This window comes from Heterodontus francisci, chromosome 34 (assembly GCF_036365525.1).
Source record: "Heterodontus francisci isolate sHetFra1 chromosome 34, sHetFra1.hap1, whole genome shotgun sequence".
Taxonomy (NCBI): Eukaryota; Metazoa; Chordata; class Chondrichthyes; order Heterodontiformes; family Heterodontidae; genus Heterodontus; species Heterodontus francisci.
Window position 1 is genome coordinate 13,140,462 of NC_090404.1, and position 20,418 is coordinate 13,160,879.

At 45.7% G+C, this 20,418-nt stretch overlaps 1 protein-coding gene and 1 pseudogene across 1 annotated transcript; one reads left to right on the top strand and one right to left on the bottom strand.

Annotated features, from left to right (window-relative positions):
- Positions 1-1,695: 1,695 nt before the first annotated feature.
- Positions 1,696-2,470, top strand: LOC137348650 (zinc finger protein 391-like). Its single transcript, XM_068013915.1, has 2 exons — positions 1,696-2,049; positions 2,252-2,470. The coding sequence occupies exons 1-2, from the start codon at positions 1,696-1,698 to the stop codon at positions 2,468-2,470; spliced, it is 573 nt and encodes a 190-aa protein (XP_067870016.1).
- A 1,870-nt stretch (positions 2,471-4,340) lies between these two features.
- The window catches only part of LOC137348652 (zinc finger protein 721-like), a 35,864-nt pseudogene continuing 19,786 nt past the window's right edge, over positions 4,341-20,418 (bottom strand).

Consider the following 20,418-nt stretch of genomic DNA (forward strand, 5'->3'; position numbering starts at 1 on the left):
TGTGAACTGGTTCACTTTGGCAGGAAAAATAGAAAAGCAGTATACTATTGAAATGGAGAGAGATTGCAGAACTCAGTGGTACAGAGGGATCTGGGTGTCCTGGTAGATGAATCACAAAAGTTTACTATGCAGGTACAGCAAGTGATTAGGAAGACAGATGGAATGTTGATGTTTATTGCAAGGGGAATTGAGTATAGAAGTAGGGAGGTTTTACTGCAGCTGTACAGAGCCTTGCTGAGACCATAGAGAACCATAGAAAGTTTACAGCACAGAAAGAGAGCACTTGGCTCTTCATGTCTGTGCCGGCCGAAAAATAAGCCACTCAGCCAAATCACACTTTCCAGCATTTGGTCCACAGCCTTGCAGCTTACGGCACTTGAGGTACATATCCAGACTCCTTTTCAATGAGCTGAGGGTTTCTGCCTCTACCACCCTTTCAGGCAGTGAGTTCCTGACCCCCACCACCCTCTGGGTGAAAAAAAACATTTACTCATCTCCCCTCTAATCTTTCTATCAATCACTTTAAATCTATGACCCCTCGTCACTGACCTCTCTGCTAAGGTGAATAGGCCCTTCACCTCCACTCTATCCAGGCCTCTCATAATTTTGTACATTTCAATCAGATCTCCCCTCAGCCTTCTCTGTTCCAAGGAGAACAACCCCAGCCCATCCAATCTTTCCTCATAGCTGCATTTTTCCAGTCCTGGCAACATCCTCGTAAATATCCTCTGTACCCTCTCTAGTACAATTACATCATTTCTGTAACGAGGTGACCAGAACTGCACACAGTACTCAAGTTGTGGCCTAACCAATGAGTTATACAGTTCCAGCATAACCTCCCTGCTCTTATATTGTCTACCTCGGCTAATAAAGGAAAGGATTCTATATGCCTTCTAACCACCTTATCGACCTGTCCTGCTACCTTCAGGGATCTGTGGACATTCACTCCAAGTTCCCTCACTTCCTCTACACCTCTCAGTATTCTCCCATTAATCATGTATTCCTTTGCCTTGTTTGACCTCCCCAAATGCATCACCTCACACTTCTCTGGGTTGAATTCCATTTGCCGCTTTTCTGCCCATCTGACCAGCTCATTGATATCTTCCTGCAGTTTATAGCTATTCTCGTCACTATCAACCATACGGCCAATTTTGTGTCATCTGCAACCTTCTTGATCATGCCCCCTACATTTACTTCCTAATTGTTAATATATACCACAAAAAGCAGGGGACCCAGTATAGAGCCCTGAGTAATGCTACTGGAAACAGCCCTCCAGTCGCAAAAAAAAAACTGTCAACAATTACCCTTTGTTTCCTGCCACTGAGCCAATTTTGTATCCAGCTTGTGACATTCCCCTGAATCCCATGGGCTTTGTCTTGCATAGGTCCAGACCAGGTGGCAGCTCCCTTCACTGAAGGATGTTAGTGAACCAGTTGGGGTTGTACGACAATCCAACAGCTGTCATGATCAATATTTCCGAGTGCCGGCCTCTCAAATTCATTCAACTCAATTTCACATCCTGCCTGTGTGTTTTTGTGGGTTCCATCTCACTTTTCCTTTTTCCTTTTTTAAATTCATTTTACAGGGCATTAGAAGGGAAGTATGGACAGACAGGGAAACTCAAAGCAAATATCACATCAAGATCTGACAGAGATGCTTAATTCATCGGTATCTAAATATCATTGACCTTTGAACATGGAAGCAAAAAGATCTGTTCATGGTGGGGAGAAACCGTACACATGTTCTGTGTGTGGACGAGGCTTCAGTCGATCATCTGGCCTGTCGAAACACAAGCGCAGTCACAGTAGGGAGAAACCGTGTAAATGTGGGGAATGTGGGAAGGGATTTAATTACCCGTTTGATCTGGAAAGTCATCGATGCACTCATACCGGGGAGAGACCAGTCACCTACTCCGTGTTTGAGAAGGGATTCACTTATTCATCCACCCTGCTGAGACACCAGCAAATTCACACTGGGGAGAGGGGATTCACTCGCTCTGTGTGTGGGAAGAGTTGCATGTTTTACTCTGCCGTGCTGAGACAACAGCAAGTTCACAATGATGAGAGACAGTTTCATTGTGCTGACTGTGACATGAGTTTTAAGAGCTGAAATGCACTGAGTGAGCACCAGCACATTCACACTGGTTACACATTGTTCAGCTGCTCTCACTGTGGGAAGAGGTTCGGGCAAACGTCCAGCTTGTTGATACACCAGTGAGTTCACACCGGGGAGAGGCCTTTCAAATTCCCAGACTGTGGGAAGTGCTGGGGAGCTGACGCACCTTCAGCCAGTTCACACTGAGGAGAGACCGTTCAGGTGCTCTCACTGTGGGACTGGCTTCAGGCGATCAGCTGACCTCACTGTACACCAACGTACTCATACTGGGGAGAGGACATTCACCTGTTCCATGTGTGGGAAGGGATTTACTCATTCATCCACCCTGCTGAGACACCAGCGAGTTCACAAGTGACTGCAGGAGTTGGATTCTGCTGTTAATCAGATCAAGGACTGAACCATGTTCATCCTGTCAGGTGGGATCTGTTTCTGCTGATGTTAATAAACTCCAGCCCAGTTAGAAGGGCTAATATTCTGGACAATTGCCAAATCAGCTTTATATGAAACACAGTGTGTCAATTCTTTTTAACATATCTAAGACAAGATAGTTCCTTTCAAAGTGCTCTCCCTGTAGTTTCAAGGGAAGCAGTTTGTGCACAGCAAGATCACACAAACAGCAATGAGGTGAGTGACTGCTTAATCAAGTTTTTATGGTGGTGTTGGTTGAAGCAGGAATGTTTGTCCCACTGCACCAGGAGATCTCCCCTGTGGACACTATGTGGAGTTGGTGAAGTCTCCTGAGATGAGAGTGGAGCAGATCGAGCTGTGGGACCTGCAGTGTACTTTGAACAATCAGTGGTCTCTCCTCATAATTCACTGGGGACAGAGGGTGATGAAAAGACATTGTTGGTCACAAGACTGCTGTTTTCACTGTAATTGTGAGATGGAACTGTGATCAAAACAGATGTCTCCTGAAGTTGACTTGGATTAATATTCCTGTCTTTTTTCTTCTGGAAATCTCAGGGTATATCACAGTTTTCCACAGCCTTACAGACACTTCGTCAACTCCAAGTCACAGCTGACAGTTAAATTACCTGAGGGCTGAATGGACTCTCGAAACTCTCTCACTGTGTATTGTAAAAGAATGGGATCAGGCCTATCCTAAACCATCTTTTCTTCAATTCATTTCTTTCCTGTATATATATTTCTCATTGACTGTTCAATGTGTGTTCTTCTTCTTCTTTGGCCTCCTTGTCTCGAGAGACAATGGGTAAGCGCCTGGAGGTGGTCAGTGGTTTGTGGAGCAGCGCCTGGAGTGGCTATAAAGGCCAATATTAGAGTGACAGACTCTTCCACAGGTGCTGCAGAAGAAATTGTTTGTCGGGGCTGTTACAGTTTGCTCTCCCCTTGCGCTTCTGTCTTTTTTCCTGCCAACTAAGTCTCTTCAACTCGCCACACTTTAGCCCTGCCTTTATGGCTGCCCGCCAGCTCTGGCGATCGCTGGCAACTGACTCCCACGACTTGTGATCAATGTCACAGGACTTCATGTCGCGTTTGCAGACGTCTTTAAAGCGGAGACATGGACGGCCGGTGGGTCTGATACCAGTGGCGAGCTCGCTGTACAATGTGTCTTTGGGGATCCTGCCATCTTCCATGTGGCTCACATGGCCAAGCCATCTCAAGCGCCGCTGACTCAGTAGTGTGCATAAGCTGGGGATGTTGGCCACCTCGAGGACTTCTGTGTTGGAGATACGGTCCTGCCACCTGATGCCAAGTATTCTCCGGAGGCAGCGAAGATGGAACGAATTGAGATGTCGCTCTTGGCTAATGTGTGTTAATAAATGAATTTATCCATCTGGTTAAGTCAATTTGATCCCCCTTTATACTGTTCCCCTAACTCCAGTTTGCTCCAATCAGTAAATTTCAGATAACTAGAAGCCGCTCCACCCACTGTTCTGTATTTCTCTGTTTGAAATGAATTGTACAAAAACCAGTGTCCCAGACGAGACCCCTGCAGAATTCTCTTTTCAATGAACAAACCACTTCTAACTTCCGGTTGGTCATTTTGACATTAAAGAAATAACAGTCGTTACGACCAAGGCGGGAGTTAATTGTTAATTCAGATCCACTACTCCACAGGTCACAGGATATTAAGAAAGTTTCCCACATACCAAAGAATAGCTAAATTAGACACTCTGTTTGTCCCCCAGAATAAAGGACACCAAACCAGGTTCCTTTAAACAACAGTAACTATTTATTAGAAAATAAATAATAAGTCTGAACACTAACATAGGAATATAGGAGCAGGAGTAGGCCATTCAGCCCATTGCGCCTGCCTCGCCATTCAATACGATCGTGGCTGATCATCCACTTCAATGCCTTTTCCCCCACACTATCCCCTTATGTCATTGGTATTTAGAAATCTGTCAATCTCTGCTTTAAATATACTCAATGACTGAGTTTCCACAGCCCTCTGGGGTAGAGAATTCCAAAGAGTCCCCCTCTTTTGTGAAGACAGGCGCAAAGTATTCACCTCTCATTCAACTGCTTAGGACTCACAGCAACAACACAGAAGTAGAAACTTTCTGCAGGTTCCAGGGTTTCCCAAAACATAGGAGGCAATAGGAACCACACTGGATGCAGGAATTCTTTCGAGACAGGAGCCAATAGAAATCTGCCACCTTTCAAATGCAGGATTTCTTTTCAAGAGATGCAGGTTTCCTTCAGAGAGAGAGGTCTTTTCTCTGGTCTCCCGGCAGGTCACAGCCAGATTTCAAAAATGCCTGCTCCTTGTCCAACTCACTGGTCCTTTACAATCCGAAAGTGAACCTAAACTTCGACTATCAAGTCACACGACAATCATAAATCTTGACCTATCCCCTGCTGAATTTGGAAACAGGTGCCTTGCAGTATTTCACTCAATCCAAACTCAAGTTTCAGCACTCAATGTCCACAGAAAAATCCTTTTCTGTTTTTTTTTTAAAACACAGAATTCTAAGTTTTTAAATACAAAACAAAGCCTTGTAACACTGTTCAATTTGATATTTCATTGTAACCAATTCGCAACTATTCACCACTCCAATAATCAGCAGAAAAAGCAAATCTTACATTCAAAACATTTGATTTCAGTTCAGTGGGTTCTGATTCTCACTTTACAAGCTGGAAGTGACATCAGTGATGGAGTTACAAAAATACCCAGCTTATTTCAAGAGTGCAGTCTGAGACTCAGGCCTGGAGTTTCCTCTCGTCAGCACAATCTCACTTTTACATAATGTTTTAAGCTTCGTTAATTATTTGTGCCCAGACTGCACGTCTCTCTGTGTGAAAATGCCAAGGAAACTCCAGGTCTGGATGTGGTGTACAGGGCAGTTCAACTACTGCTGGATACAACTGCAACATTATTACCTTTAAAGCAATCACATTCTGTGTAACTGAGGCCATTGATCTGTGTCCAGTTATTTCAGTCAAGTTCCAGTTACTATCCTCCAGTCCTCATGAAAGGCCACACTGTTATACACCTAATGATATCCAGAATGCTGAAACCAACATTGAGGAAAAAAACCACAAAATGACTGCAGGCTCAGCAGAATATCAGTAAAATTTTTCAGCCTTAGAGTTAGATGATTTTCAGTGTTTATTTTCACCGTTTTATTCAAATACATTTTATTTTTATATGCCACCCAAATCCGTCCCTACCTTTCCCGTAACTCCATGTTTGATCCTTGCCAATCAGGTTTCCATCCCTGCCACAGCACTGAAACAGCTCGAATCCATGCCACAAAGGACATCCTCTGTGACTGTGGGACACTATCCTTCCTCATACTTCCTGACCTCCCAGTTGACACCACACCATCCTCCAAAGCCTCTCCTCCAAACCCAGTTAAGTGGCACTGACCTCACTTGGCTCCACTCAGATCTATCCAATCATAGCCAAAGAATCTCGAGCAAAGGCTTCTCTTCTCAACCCGTTACCGTTGGGAGTTTCCCAAGGATCTCTCGATGGCCCCTTCTATCCCTCATCTATCTGCGGCCCCTTGGTGCCACCATCTGAAGACATGACATCAGGTTCCACATGGACACTGATGACACCCATCTCTACCTCACCACCACCTCTCTTGACCCCCTCCAGTGTTTCAGTGTTGTCAGTCTGTTTGTCTATTCTAATGCTCTCTGACTGACCTCCACCCTGCTTAGACTTGAGCTCATCCAAACTCTGCTGCCTTTCACCCCAACCATCACAAAGTCCCACTCATCCATCACTACTGTCCTCACTGACCTACAACGGCTCCAGGTCCACCAATGCCTCCAGCTTAAAATTCTCATCTCGGGTTCAAATCCCTTCAAGGCCTCACCCCTCCCTGTATCTGTAACCTCCTCCAGCCGTACAACCCTCAGAGAACTCTGCATTCCTCCAACTCTGGCCTCTTACACATCCCTCACTCTCTCTGTCTCATTGGCTGTGCCTTCAGTCAGCAGCCCTAAGCTCTGGAATTCCCTCTCTATACCTCTCTGCCAGTCCACATCTCTTCTCCTTTAAGATCCTCCTAAAAACCTACGTCTTTGACAAAGCTTTTAGTCAGATCTCCTAATATCCCCTTCTTTAGCTCAGTGTCAATTTTTGTCTGATTTGTCAATTTTAGCTTCTGAGACGCACTTTGGGAAGCTTTCCTACCTTAAAGGTGCAATGTAGTTGACAGTCGTTTTCAAACATTACAACAGACTGGGGAAGCTATTAAAATAATATCTGGGCACACGGAGTTAGGTTGCAGATCAGCCATGATCTCATTGAATGACAGAACAGGCTAAATGGACGACTCCTGTTCCTATGTCCCTAATAAACTTGGCCTCAAACACAGCTGATGAATGGACAGTCATGGGAGAACTGGGGAGAAGGCAGTGCAACAGGAAACCAGCACTTGAGCAGAGTTATAGAGTGGGGGAAGTCTGGGGAGAAATTTCAGAGGAACTGGAGTAGGCCATTCAGCCCATCGAGCCTGCTGCACCATTCAATTAGATCCTGGCTGATCAATTAGTCACCACTCCCTTGAAGAAATCAAGATTTATTTGACATTTATCCAGAATATTAAATTCCAGCGTTTTCTTTTCAACAGAAAGAAACCCTCAACTGTTGGAACGAACAGAGATTCAGCCCTGGGTGTAATTAACAGCAAAATCCAACCCCTGCAATCACTTGCGAACTCGCTGATGTCTCAGCAGTTGTGATGATTTTGTGAATCCCTTCTCACTCAAGGAAGAAATGTACGGCCTCCCGTCTGTGTGAACTCGCTGGTGTTTCAGCAGGGTGGACGATCGATTAAATCCCTTTCCACAAATGGAGCAGGTGAACGGCCTCTCTCCAGTGTGAATGCGTTGGTGTCTCAGCAGGAGGGATGCATCCATGAATCCCTTCTCACATACAGAGCATATAAACGGCCTCTCCCCGGTGTGAACACGCTGGTGTGTCAGAAGCTGAGATGAATTAGTGAATCCTTTCTCACACACTGAGCAGGTGAACGGCCACTCGCCAGTGTGAACTCGCTGGTGTGTCAACAGGTGAGATGACTGAGTGAATCTCTTCCCACACAGGGAGCAGGTGAACGGCCTCTCCCCAGAGTGCACTCGCTGGTGGCTCAGCAGATGGGACGACTGAGAGAATCCCTTCTCACACACTGAGCAGGTGAACGGCCTCTCCCCGGTGTGAATGCGCTGATGTCTCATAAGTTTGGAGGCTTCAGTGAATCCCTTCCCACACACCGAGCAGGTAAACGGCCTCTCCCCTGTGTGACTGCGCCGATGAGTTTCAAGCTGGGATGGGTAACTGAATCCCTTCCCACAGTCCCCACATTTCCACTCTTTCTCCATGGTATGAGCGTCCCTGTGTCTCTCCAGCTTGGACAATCATTTGCAGCCTCACCCACACACAGAACATGTGTACGGTTTCCCTCCACTGTGAACGATGTGATGTTTTTTCAGGCTGTCCAACGGGTTAAAGCTCTTTCCACAGTCAGTGCACTGGAACACTCTCACTCAGCTGTGTGTGTTTTTCCAGTTACACTGATATTTCAAACTTTTTTTTTTCCACAGACACAGCAGGCAAATATTTCTCCTTCCACAGATCATCAGATTCTGAGGAATTCAGTGTCTCTGTCAGATCTTGACGTGACGTTTGGTTGAGTTTCCAGTCTGCAAATCGTCTCCTTCTTACACCCAGTAAAAGGAGTTTACAAAATTCATCACTGTCAATACAGGATAGAAATTCAGAACAGGTAATTCTAGTTTCTGTGGAACATTTTTTCCTCTCTTGTTCCCCCAAAGCTGTAAATCCCCGTCCCACACACTCTCCCTCCTCCCTGTGCTGAAATCCAAATCCATCGCACCATTTTTTTCCTCCACTGTCAGTTTTCTCCGTCCCTCTACTTTGGCTGGGTTCAGTTCTCCAGCCCCTGTGACAATCAAATCAATAAGTCAATGATTTTCTCTCCTGGTCACTGGGACCCGGAAGCCCCGCCCAGTCTGTGTCGTCACCAAGATGGCCGCGCATGCTCTCCTCGACGAGCTCAGCCGTGTTCCCAGGAAAAAGCCTCGGAGCTGCAAACGTGGGATCTGGAGGTTCGTATTCGGGGCTGACGGCCTACACTATGTGTTTCTGAAGCCTCCTCGCCGGCTCCATTGCGCCTCGTGCCGACTCTCACTCCTGCAAAAACGTCGCCAGCACTCGCACAGATCGCAGTCTGATCAAAATGCAGTTGAGAACAGAAACCTAAAGCCCCGCCAACTCTGTTGTTTTAGTCACAGGATGGCCGCGCATGCGCTCCTCTGCACATTGCCCCCTATAAAAATGGCGGTCGTTAATCCTGGCTCCATCACCGGGGATGCCCCGCAGGATACACACGTGACCCGCAATAGCTTTCTCTCTCAGCTGCTGCTGAGCCCCGCCCACTCAGTGTTCCTGCACTAAGGCGCTGTTAACCTGCGCCTGTTACCTGGAGAAGCCCCGCTCGGTGCAAATAGTGATGTGAAATAGTTTAGTTTATAAATTGAATCCTGTTTCTCTCACTGTATTTCCCAACTGAGATTCATGACCTCATTTGTTTTCTTCCTCTGAGCCCCTGAACTCCCTCTGACAGGGTCATGTTACCGAGAGCTGATTGATTGTCCTGGGAAGCAACAGGAAGAAGCTCAGAGGCCGGAGGGCCAAGGGAGCAGCGGCTTCTGGAAGCAATCGCGGCCTTTGAGGACTGCAACCTGAGGCTGTCAGTCAGGTGAGTCAGTGTGAACCCCTGGCAAACTATTTATCATTTCAAAGTGAAATCAACGTTTCTTTTATCAACAAAACACTTCAACATTTGTCAGTATTTTGTTTTCCTGGAATTCCTATCCTGAGTTTCAGACACTTCAGTGCCAAGTGGACCAGGTGTATAAGAATCATTGAATCATACAAATTTAAGGCACAGAAAGAGGCCACTTGGCCCATTGTGTCTGTGCCGGCCGAAAAATGAGCCACCCAGTCGAATCCCACCTTCCAGCATTTGGTCTGTAGCCCTGCAGTTAAGGCACTTGAGGTGCATATCCAGACTCCTTTTGAATGAGTTGAGGGTCTCTGCCTGTACTACCCTTTCAAGCAGTGAGTTCCAGACCCACACCACCCTCCGGTTAAAAGTTTTCCTCATCTGTCTAATCTTTTTACTAACCACTTTAAAGCTATGCCCCTACTCACTGACCTCTCTGCTAAGGTGAATAGACCCTTCACCTCCACTCTAACCAGGCCCCTCACAATTTTGTACATTTCAATCAGATCTCCCCTCAACCTTCTCTGTTCCAAGGAGAACAACCCCAGCCTATCCAATCTTTCCTGTTAGCTGCATTTCTCCGGTCCCAGAAACATCCTTGTAAATCTCCTCTATACCCTCTCTAGTACAATTACATCCTTTCTGTAATGAGGTGACCAGAACTGCACACAGTACTCAAGTTGTGGCCTAACCAATGAGTTATACAGTTCCAGCATAACCTCCCTGCTCTTATATTGTCTACCTGGGCTAATAAAGGAAAGGATTCCATATGTCTTCTGAACCACCTTATCGATCTGTCCTGCTATCTTCAGGGATCTATGGACATTCACTCCAAGGCCCCTCACTTCAACTCTCCCGTTAATCATGTATTCCCTTGCCTTGTTTGATCTCCTACCTCTCTGGGTTGGATTCCATTTGCCACTTTTCTGCCCACCTGACCAGTCCATCATTATCTTCCTGCAGACTACAGTTATCCTCCTCGTTATCCACCACATGACCAATTTTTGTGTTGTCTGCAAACTTCTTGATCATGCCCCCTACATTTACATCCAAATCGTTAATTTATACCACAAAAAGCAGGCGACCCAGTACTGAGCCCTGCGGAACATCACTGGAAGCAGCTTTCCAGTTGCTAAAACACACATAAACAAATACCCTTTTGTTTCCTGCCACTGAGCCAATTTTGTATCCAGTTTGTTACATTTCCCTGGATCCCATGGGCTTTTATTTTTTTAATTAGTCTGCCAAAGGAGGGCCTTGTCAAAAGCCTTGCTAAAATCCATGTAGACCACATCAACTGCACTACTCTCATCAATCTTCCTTGTTACTACTTCAAAAAATTTGATCATTAGTTGGACAACATCTTCCCTTAACAAATCCATATTGACTATCCCAGATTAATCCATGCTCTTCTAAGTTATCCTGTCGCTCAGAAGGGATTCCAATAATTTTCCCACTACTGAGGTTAGATTGACTGGCCTATAATTATTCGGTCTATCCTTCGCTCCCTTTTTAAATAGAGGTACATTGTTGGCAGTTCTCCAATCCTCCAGCACCACACCTGTATCCAGTGAGGACTGGAAAGTGATGGTCAGGCTGTTTCCTCTCTCTTGCTGCTTTTAACAGCCTATGGTACATTTCATCTGGCCCTGATGATTTATCAACTTTCGAGGCTGCTAATCCCGTTAATACTTCCTCTCTCCCTATGTTTATCACATCCAATACTTCACACTCCTCCTCCTTAACTACAATATCTGCATCGTCCCCCTTTTTTGTGAAGACAGACGCAAAGTATTCACCTTGCTTTCTTCAAACCTCTAGAGAATACAGGCCGTTTCCCCAATCCCTCTTCATAGGACAGGCCTGCCATCCCGGGAACAAGTCTAGTGAATCTTTGTTGCACTCCCTCTATGGCAATAATATCCTTCCTAAGGTAATGGGGCCAAAACTGTACACAGTACTCCAAGTGCGATCTAACCAAGGTTCTATACAATTGAAGCAAGACTTCACTACTCCTGTACTCAAATCCTCTTGTGATAAAGGCTAATATACCATTAGCCTTCCTAATTGCTTGCTGCACCTGCATGTTAGCTTTCAGTAACTTATTGACAAGGAAACTCTGGTCCCTCTGTACATCTACACTTTCTAATCGCTTACCATTTAAGAAATACTCAGCACATCTGTTCCTCCCAAAGGGGATAACCTCACATTTTTCCACATTATATTCCATCTGCCATGTTCTTGCCCGCTCACTAAGTCTGTTCAAATCCCCTTGAAGGCACTTTGCAATATCTGCATCGTCTCCCTCTTTTGTGAAGACAGACATAAAGTATTCATTAAGAACCATGCCAACATCTTCCGCCCCTACACATAGGTTACCTTTTTGGTCTTTTTCCTTTGTTACTTTTCCTCTTACGCTGAATGTATTGATAAAACATATTAGGGTTCACCTTGATTTTGTCTGCCAATATTCTTTCATGCCCTTTCTTAGCTTTCCTAATTTTCTTTTGGATTTCACCCCTTCACTTTCTATACTCCTCTCTGCTTTCTGTATTCTGGAGATCTCTGTGTCCGACATTCGCTTTCCCTTTCTGCTTTATGTTAAGTTGCAAGCTCCTTGACATCCATGGGGCTCTAGATTTGGCCCGTCCCACCTTTTTTTGTGGAAACGTGTTTTCTCTGAAGCCCTTGAATTTCCCCTGTGAATGCCTCTCACTGTTCTGACACTGATTTACCTTCAGGTAGCTGTTTCCGGTCCATTATCACTAAATCACTCCTCAGCTCAGTAAAATTTGCCTTTCCTCAATTGAGAACTCTAACTCCTGTTCTGTCCTTGTCTTTTTCCATAATTATGTGAAAACTGACTGAATTATGATCAATACCACCAAAATGCTCTCCCACTGCAACTCCTTCCACCCACCCAGCTTCACTTCCTAAAACTAAGTCTAAAACAGTGCCCTCTCTTGTTGGACTTGCTAGATACTGGCCAAAAAAAGTTCTTCTGAATGCAGCTCAAGAATTCTGTTCCCTCAATTACTTTCACATTAAAACTGTCCCAGTTAATATTGGGGTAATTAAAATCCCCTACTATTACTGCCCTATTGTTCTTGCACTTCACAGATATTTGCCTGCATATCTGCTCTTCTATCTTCCTCTGACAGTTTGGGGATCTACAGTACACTCCCAGCAGCGTGAGTGCCCCTTTTTTGTTCCTTAGCTCAATCCATATGGCCTCATTACATGAACCGGCGCAGTGGTTAGCACCACAGCCTCACTGCTCCAGCGACCCGGGTTCAAATCTGGGTACTGCCTGTGTGGAGTTTGCAAGTTCTCCCTGTGTCTGCGTGGGTTTCCTCCGGGTGCTCCGGTTTCCTTCCACAGCCAAAAGACTTGCAGGTTGATAGGTGAATTGGCCATTATAAATTGCCACTAGTATAGGTAGGTGGTAGGGGAATATAGGGACAGGTGAGGATGTGGTAGGAATATGGGATTCGTGCAGGATTAGTATAAATGGGTGGTTGATGGTCGGCACAGACTCGGTGGGCCGAAGGGCCTGTTTCAGTGCTGTATCTCTAAATCTAAAAAAAAATCTAAATATCATCCTTCCTCACAGCTGTAATTGTTTCTTTGACCAAAATTACCACTCTCCCCTCCTTTCTTATTCCCTCTCTCTATCATGTGTGAAAACCCTGTAACCAGGAATGTTGAGCTGCCATTCCTGTCGCTCCTTAAGCCATGTTTCTGTAACGGCTATGATATCATACTGCCACATGTCTATCTGTGCGCTCAGCTCACCTGCTTTATTTGCTGTACTCCTTGCATTGAAACAGATACCCTTGAGCACTGCCAAACTCTTTTTTTTTTTTTCTAACCTTTGTTTCCTCTGTCTTCCAGACTCATCCACTAATTTTCATCCTTCCATTTTCATTTCTAATTTTGTCCCAATTGAGTTTACCCTCAGGACCCCATCCCCCTGTCAAACTAGTTTAAACCCTCCCCAACAGCACTAGCAAAATGTCCTCATTAAACTCTGTCCCGGCTCTGTTCAGGTGCAACCCATCCAGCCTGTACAGGTCCCATCTCCCTCAGAGCCGGTCCCAATGCCCCAAGAATCTAAAGCCCTCCAACCTGCACCAACTTTCCAGCCACACATTCATCTGTCTTATTCTTCTATCTTGATACTCACTTGTGCGAGGCACTGGGAGTAATCCGGAGATTACTACTTTTGAGGTACTGCTTGCTAATTTCTTACTCAGCCCTAAATTCTGACTGCAAGACCACATCCCTCTTTCTACCTATGTTGTTGGTGCCAATGTGGACCACGACTGCTGGCTGTTCACCCTCCCCCCTCAGGATGCTCTGCAGCTGACCCTGGCATCAGGGAGGCAACACACCATCCTGTATCCATGTCTGTGGCCACAAACGCCTGTCTGTTCCCCTGACTATCGAATCTCCTATCACTATCTGTGCTCATCTAATTCTAGCATCTTGTTTCTCCCTGATTTTTAATTGCTTCACCACTTGTGGCAGTGCTTTCAGTTGTCTGGGCCCTAAGCTCTGGAATTCCCTCCTTAAATCTCTCTGCCTCAATTTCCTCCTTTACGATGCTCGATTAAACCTCCCTCTTTGACCAAGCTTTTGGTTATCTGACCTAATGTGGTTTGGTGACCAATTTTGCTTTATAACATTCCAGTGAAGTGCCTTGGAATGTTTTATTACATTAAAGACGCTATATAAATACAAGTTGTTGTTGAGGGCTGGATTCATTTGAGCAGAGGATGAGACACAGGTTCAGGTGGTGATAGACATCCTGGAGCATCATCGACCACCAATAATAATTATGTAACATATCGAGGACTCGAAATGGAAACGTGCCCCCAATTAGATACATAAACAAAATTAATTCTCTTCTGAGGCATAAAGTGTGACCCAAGTCAAGTTAAACACATCCTTGTTTACAAAACCTCATCATGTAGGACGAGTGAGTCCTCACTTGGTGTGAGAGACGAGGGAAAGTCTTTCCCGTGGTGTACGGCCTCTTTGACTATAGCCACACCAGGGTCGGTGTCCTGATAGGTTATTAAATCAGGTATAACTGGAGTCTGCCGTACCAGTGCTAGTGATTGTGCTTTGGGTGGATCCCATTGTATCCTCTCCATAGCAGCTTTCCTGGTGAGTAAGTCTGCCTGGTTATTACCGTCACCCTCTTCACTAACTCCTGTTCCTGATCTACCTTCACCTTCCAAACAGCAATTTGTCCTGGACACTTCCCAGCAATATCCCAGATCGTTGGGAGTGGTGGGTGAGTGGTTTCCTTTCTGCTGTGGAGAAGCCATGTTTTTGCCAGAGAGGTAGATATTCTGTGAGGGAATTACAACCAAAGGAGCTGTCAGAATAGATGGTGATTCTGTCAGTAATGGTTTAAGGGCTGTGAGCCAGTTGGATTTTTACAACATTCTGGCAGTTTTCACGGCCATTTTCTGGTGTCGGCCTCAAAATTTACTAGATTCATTCAGCTCAATTTCACAACCTGCTTTTGTGGGGGTTTTCATTCTCTCATGCTCCCTTTTCCCTTTTTAAAATTAATTTTGCAGGTATTAGAAGAAGGGGAGGATTCACAGACGGGGAGCTGAAACCAAACATCACTTCAACATCTGACAGTCATTCACTTCATCAGGATGTGAATATCATCAGCCATTGAACAGAGAGTCATAGAGAGATGCAGCACTGAAACAGGCCCTTCGGGCCACCAAGTCTGTGCCGACCATCAACCACCCATTTATACTAATCCTACATTAATCCTACATTAATCCCATATTTCCTACCACCTACCTACACTAGGGGCAATTTACAATGGCCAATTTACCTATCAACCTGCAAATCTTTGGCTTTGACATGGAAGGGAAAAGCACCGTTCACAGTGGGGAGAAACTGTATACGTGTTCTGTGTGCGGACGAGGCTACAGCCATTGATCTGGTCTATCAAGGCACAAGCACAGTCACACTGGGGAGAAACTGTGTAAATGTGGGGACTGTGGGAAGGGATTTAGTTACCCATTTGAGCTGGAAATTCACCAGCGCATTCACACTGGGGAGAGACCGTTCACCTGCTCAGTGTGTGACAAGGGATTCACTGATGTCTCTGCCCTGCTGAAGCACCAGCGAGTTCACACAAATGAGAGACCTTTTAAGTGCCCAGATTGTGGGAAATGCTATAAAAGTTCTGGGGAACTGGCGTATCATCGTGTTCACACTGACGGGAGACCGTTCAGGTGCTCCCACTGCGGGACTGGGTTCAGGTGATCAGTTAACCTCACTGTACACCAGCGGAGTCACACTGGGGGGAGGCCATTCATCTGCTCTGTGTGTGGGAAGGGTTCCACTCGGTCATCCCACCTGCTGAGATACCAGCGAGTTCACAAGTGACTGCAGGGTTTGGATTCTGCTCTGATTGCTGTTGATAACATCCAGGACTGAACTATGTTCATTCTGACATAGAAATCATAGTCATGGAAATTTACAGCACAGAATGAGGCCATTCAGCCCATTGTGTCCATGCTGGCCAACTAGTAGCCATCCAGCCTAATCCCAATTTCCAGTTGTTGGTCTGTAGCCCAGTAGGTTATGGCACTTCAGCTGCATATGCAAGTACTTTTTAATGTTATCATGGTTTCTGCCTCTACCATCCTGTCAGACAGTCAGGTTTGTTTCTGCTGGTGTTAAACTCCAGCCCAGTTATAGGGATTATTAATATTCTGGGAAACTGAAATATATCAGCTGTGTTTTAAACACATTGTTGTAGATTTTTGTCTTTCCCACCTGAGTGTTTGGCATCAGCTGGCTGGAGCTCAGAAAGGACAATCTGGGGGGAGGATCGTACGGCAGGAACAGAACTTCAGCCTGGACACAGTCCTTCAGAGTCACATTGAGAGGGACAAACGGCACTTTGGTCTTTCTCGTCTCTCTTCACTGACAGCAAAGTCCCCGTGTGGGTTAATCCTGAGATGTGTAAGAAATGTGTCCCAGCCGCTCTCTTCCATGGTTCAGAGCTCCGAGGCACAGAACAGAAGGCTCTTTTACAACTGTGTTTAGAGTCAGGAAGAACAACAGTGAATGCTGGAAACGTGCTGTCAAATCAGAGACTGATGTAAAACTGTGATCTGTTCCTGACTGAAAGTGAAGGGCGGCGCAGTGGTTAGCACCGCAGCCTCACAGCTCCAGCGACCTGGGTTCAATTCTGGGTACTGCCTGTGTGGAGTTTGCAAGTTCTCCCTATGTCTGCGTGGGTTTCCTCCGGGTGCTCCGGTTTTCTCCCACATGCCAAAGACTTGCAGATTGATAGGTTAATTGGCCATTATAAATTGCCCCTAGTATAGGTAGGTGGTAGGGAAATATAGGGACAGGTGGGGATGTGGTAGGAATATGGGATTAGTGTAGGATTAGTATAAATGGGTGGTTGATGGTCGGCACAGACTCGGTGGGCCGAAGGGCCTGTTTCAGTGCTGTATCTCCAAAACTGAAAAACTGAAACGGCAGGTTTAAGTTTACAGTCTGAAAATTACTGTTAATACTATGAAGATTTAACATGGCAGATCTGAGTCCACTATTGTAATGCAACTTTAAAATAAATTGGTTAAAACCTGCATAAAAATAGCAGATTGAGGAGTTCAGGAGCAGCAGCCGGAGCCAGGAAGTGAGTGTGGGGACAGCACAGGACTGAACTGCAGGCAGGCAGCTCCGCAGCACTTTAAGCAGGGAGAATGGGTCAAGACCACAATTAGAGAGCACAGCAGTTTGTACCTAGGGGACGGGGGAGCAGGGCAACTGGAGCCCAACTGACTGCAAATGGTTTGAAATAAAACTGATTTTATTAGAGAGTTTGGATCTTCAGTGCATTCTAGATCACTGAATTTATATAGCACCTTTTATGCAATCCCGCTTCATAGGAGTGGTAGAAAGCAAAATTTGATACTGAGCCACATAAGGAGAAGTTGGGGCAAATGGTCAAAAGTTTGGTCAAAGAGGTAGGTTTTAAGGAGCATCTTATAAGGAAGAAAGAGAACGAGAGAGATGGAGATGTTTAGGGAGGGAATTCCAGAGCTAAGGTCCAGACAGCTGAAGGTGTGGTCACCAATGGTGGAGCAATTAAAATGGGGATACTCCAGGCACCAGAAATAGATGAGCGCAGAAATCTCAGATGGTTGTGTGGGTGGAGAAGGTTACAGAGGACTTTAAAAAAAAAAAAAAAAAATTAAAATGAGAATTTTAAAATCGAGATATGATTTAACTGGGAGCCACTGCAGGCCAGTCAGCATGGGGGTGATGGGTGAACGGGATTTGGTGCAATTTAGGACACTGGCAGCAAAGTTTTTGATGTCAATTTTACAGATGGTAGAATAGAGTCATAGAGTCCTACAGCATAGAAACACGCCCTTCGGCCCACCGCGTCCGTGCCGACCATAATGCCTATCTATACTAATCCCACCTGCCTGCATTAATCCCTCTATGCCTTGCTCATTCAAGTACCTGTCCAGATGCCTCTTAAATGTTGCTACTGTTCCTGCCTCCACGACCTCCTCAGGCAGCTCCTTCCAGATACCCACTATTCATTGTGTGAAAAATGTACCCCTTTGATCCCCTTTAAACCTCCTCCCTCTCACCTTAAATCTATGCCCTCTAGTTTTAGTCACCCCGACCATAGGAAACAGACTCTGGCTGTCTACCCTATCTATGCATCTCATAAATTTTATATACCTCTACCATGTCTCCTCTCAGCCTCCTTCGCTCTAGGGAAAACAGACCCAGCCTATCCAATCTCTCTTTATAACTCAAGCCCTCCAAACCAGGCAACATCCTTGTGAATCTTTTCTGCACCCTCTCCAGCTTAATCACATCTTTCCTGTAGTGCAGCGACCAGAACTGCACACAGTACTCCAAATGCGGCTTAACCAACGTTATGTACAACTGTAACATGATGTCCCAACTCTTGTACTCAATGTCTTGGCCGATGGAAGGCAAGCATGCTATACGCCTTCTTCACCCTTTCTACCTGTGTTGCCACTTTCAGGGAACTATCTACTTGCACCCCAAGGTCCCTCTGCTCAACAACACTCCCCAGCGCCCTGCCATTCACTGTATATGTCGTGCCCTGGTTTAACTTCCCAAAATGCATCACTTCGCACTGTCTGCGTTAAATTCCATTTGCCAATCCGTTGCCCACTTTCCCAGTTTATCTATAATACTGTTGTAACCTTAGACAACCTTCTTCACTGTCCACTATACCACCAATTTTGGTGTCATCTGCAAACTTACTAATCATGCCCCCTACATTCACATCCAAGTCATTCATATATATGACAAACAACAGAGGGCCGATCGCCGATCCCTGCAGCACACCACTGGTCACCAGCCTCCACTACCACCCTCTGCCTCCTATCACCAAGCCAATTTTGTATCCAATTGGCTAGCTCACTCTGGATCCCTTCTGGACCAGCCTACCATGCGGGACCTTCTCAAAGGGGGAGGTCAGCCCAGCAGTGTGTTAAATATTCAGGTCTGGAAGTATTGAAGGCATGAATGGGCATTTCAGCAGCAGATGAATTAAAATGGACAGAGTCAGGTGATGTTACAGAGGTGGAAGTAGGTGATCTTAGTGATGATGTGCATATTGGTCGGAAGCTTTTATCGGGTCAAATATGACACCAAGGTCTGGTTCAGCACAGAGTTGTCAGGGAGTTTGTGTTAAGTGAGCAGAGTTTGGAGCAGGGAATGAAAACAGGATCTTGGGTCTTCCCAATGTTTAGTTGTAGGATATTTCTGCCTATCCAGTACTGGATGTTGGTAAGGCAGTCTGATGATTAGCAATGGTGGAGGAGTCCAAAGAGGTAGAGCTGGGTTATGGTCAGCATAATGTGAAACTTGACGCTGTGTTTTCACATGATATCACTGAGGGGCAGGGTGTAGATGAGAAATGGGAGTGGCCAAGGATAAATCCTTGGGGAACATGAGAGGTAACAGTATGAATGGGAAGAGAAACCATTGCAGGTGATTCTCTGCCTACAATTAGATAGATAAGAATGGAACCATGTGAGGCAGTCCCACCCAGCTGGATGACAATGGAGCAGTTCTGGAGGAGGATGGTGTGGTCAACCATGTCAAAGGCTGCAGACAAGTCGAAAAGGACGAGAAAGGATAGTTTACCTTTGTCACAGTCACATAGGATGCCATTTGTGACTTTGATAAGTACCGTCTCAATATTGTGGTCGTGGCAGAAATCTGTTTGGAGGGATACAAACATAGAGTCCTGGAAAAGATGGATACAGATTTGGAAGGTGACAGCACATTTAAGGACTTTGGAGCAGAAAGAGAGATTGGAGATAAGATGGTAGTTTGCAAGGACGGTGGGTCAAGGGTATAATATCAGTTAACATGGAACCAGGAAGGAAACTTGAGTGGTCGGAGAGGGCATGAGTTGAGGTGGAGAGAAACAAGAAAAAGATATAAGGTTAGGGTACAGGGGAACATTAGGGGAAGTTTGGCCCAATGGGCTGGGGGGAAGACAGGGAAGCAGCAGAATGGATAGACTCAATCTCACTGATAGTTGGAGTTGAGGGAGGAGGAGACAGGATAGAGGGGTTAAGAAGATGGTTTGCAGTGGAGAAGGGATCCTGGAATAATGAGCAGTTTTAGCAGATGAGAGCAGATCTGATAGTTCTTTATGTGGTCCATCAAGAACTGGCAATGAATGGCTTAAACAGTTCTCTGGCCTATAAGTTCAAATCTCTGTCTGTTGGACTGAAGGGAGTGGAGATGAGGGCTGTACCGGGGGAATGACCAGGGTGAGAGAGAATGGTTTTAATGGGGACTAAGGCATCAAAAGTGGAGGTGAGGGTGTGGTTGAACAGATCAATAGCTACAGAAACGTGGTGAATGCAGGGTCAAATGTTAGACAGTTGGGATTTTGAAAGCGCAGTTGTAAGTGAATTGGGAGAGATATTTTTCCAGGGGCAGTCACAGATGGAAGTAGGGTTGGGTGGGAAAAGGGGATGTGAGGGGAGAGTGATACATGGAAGTG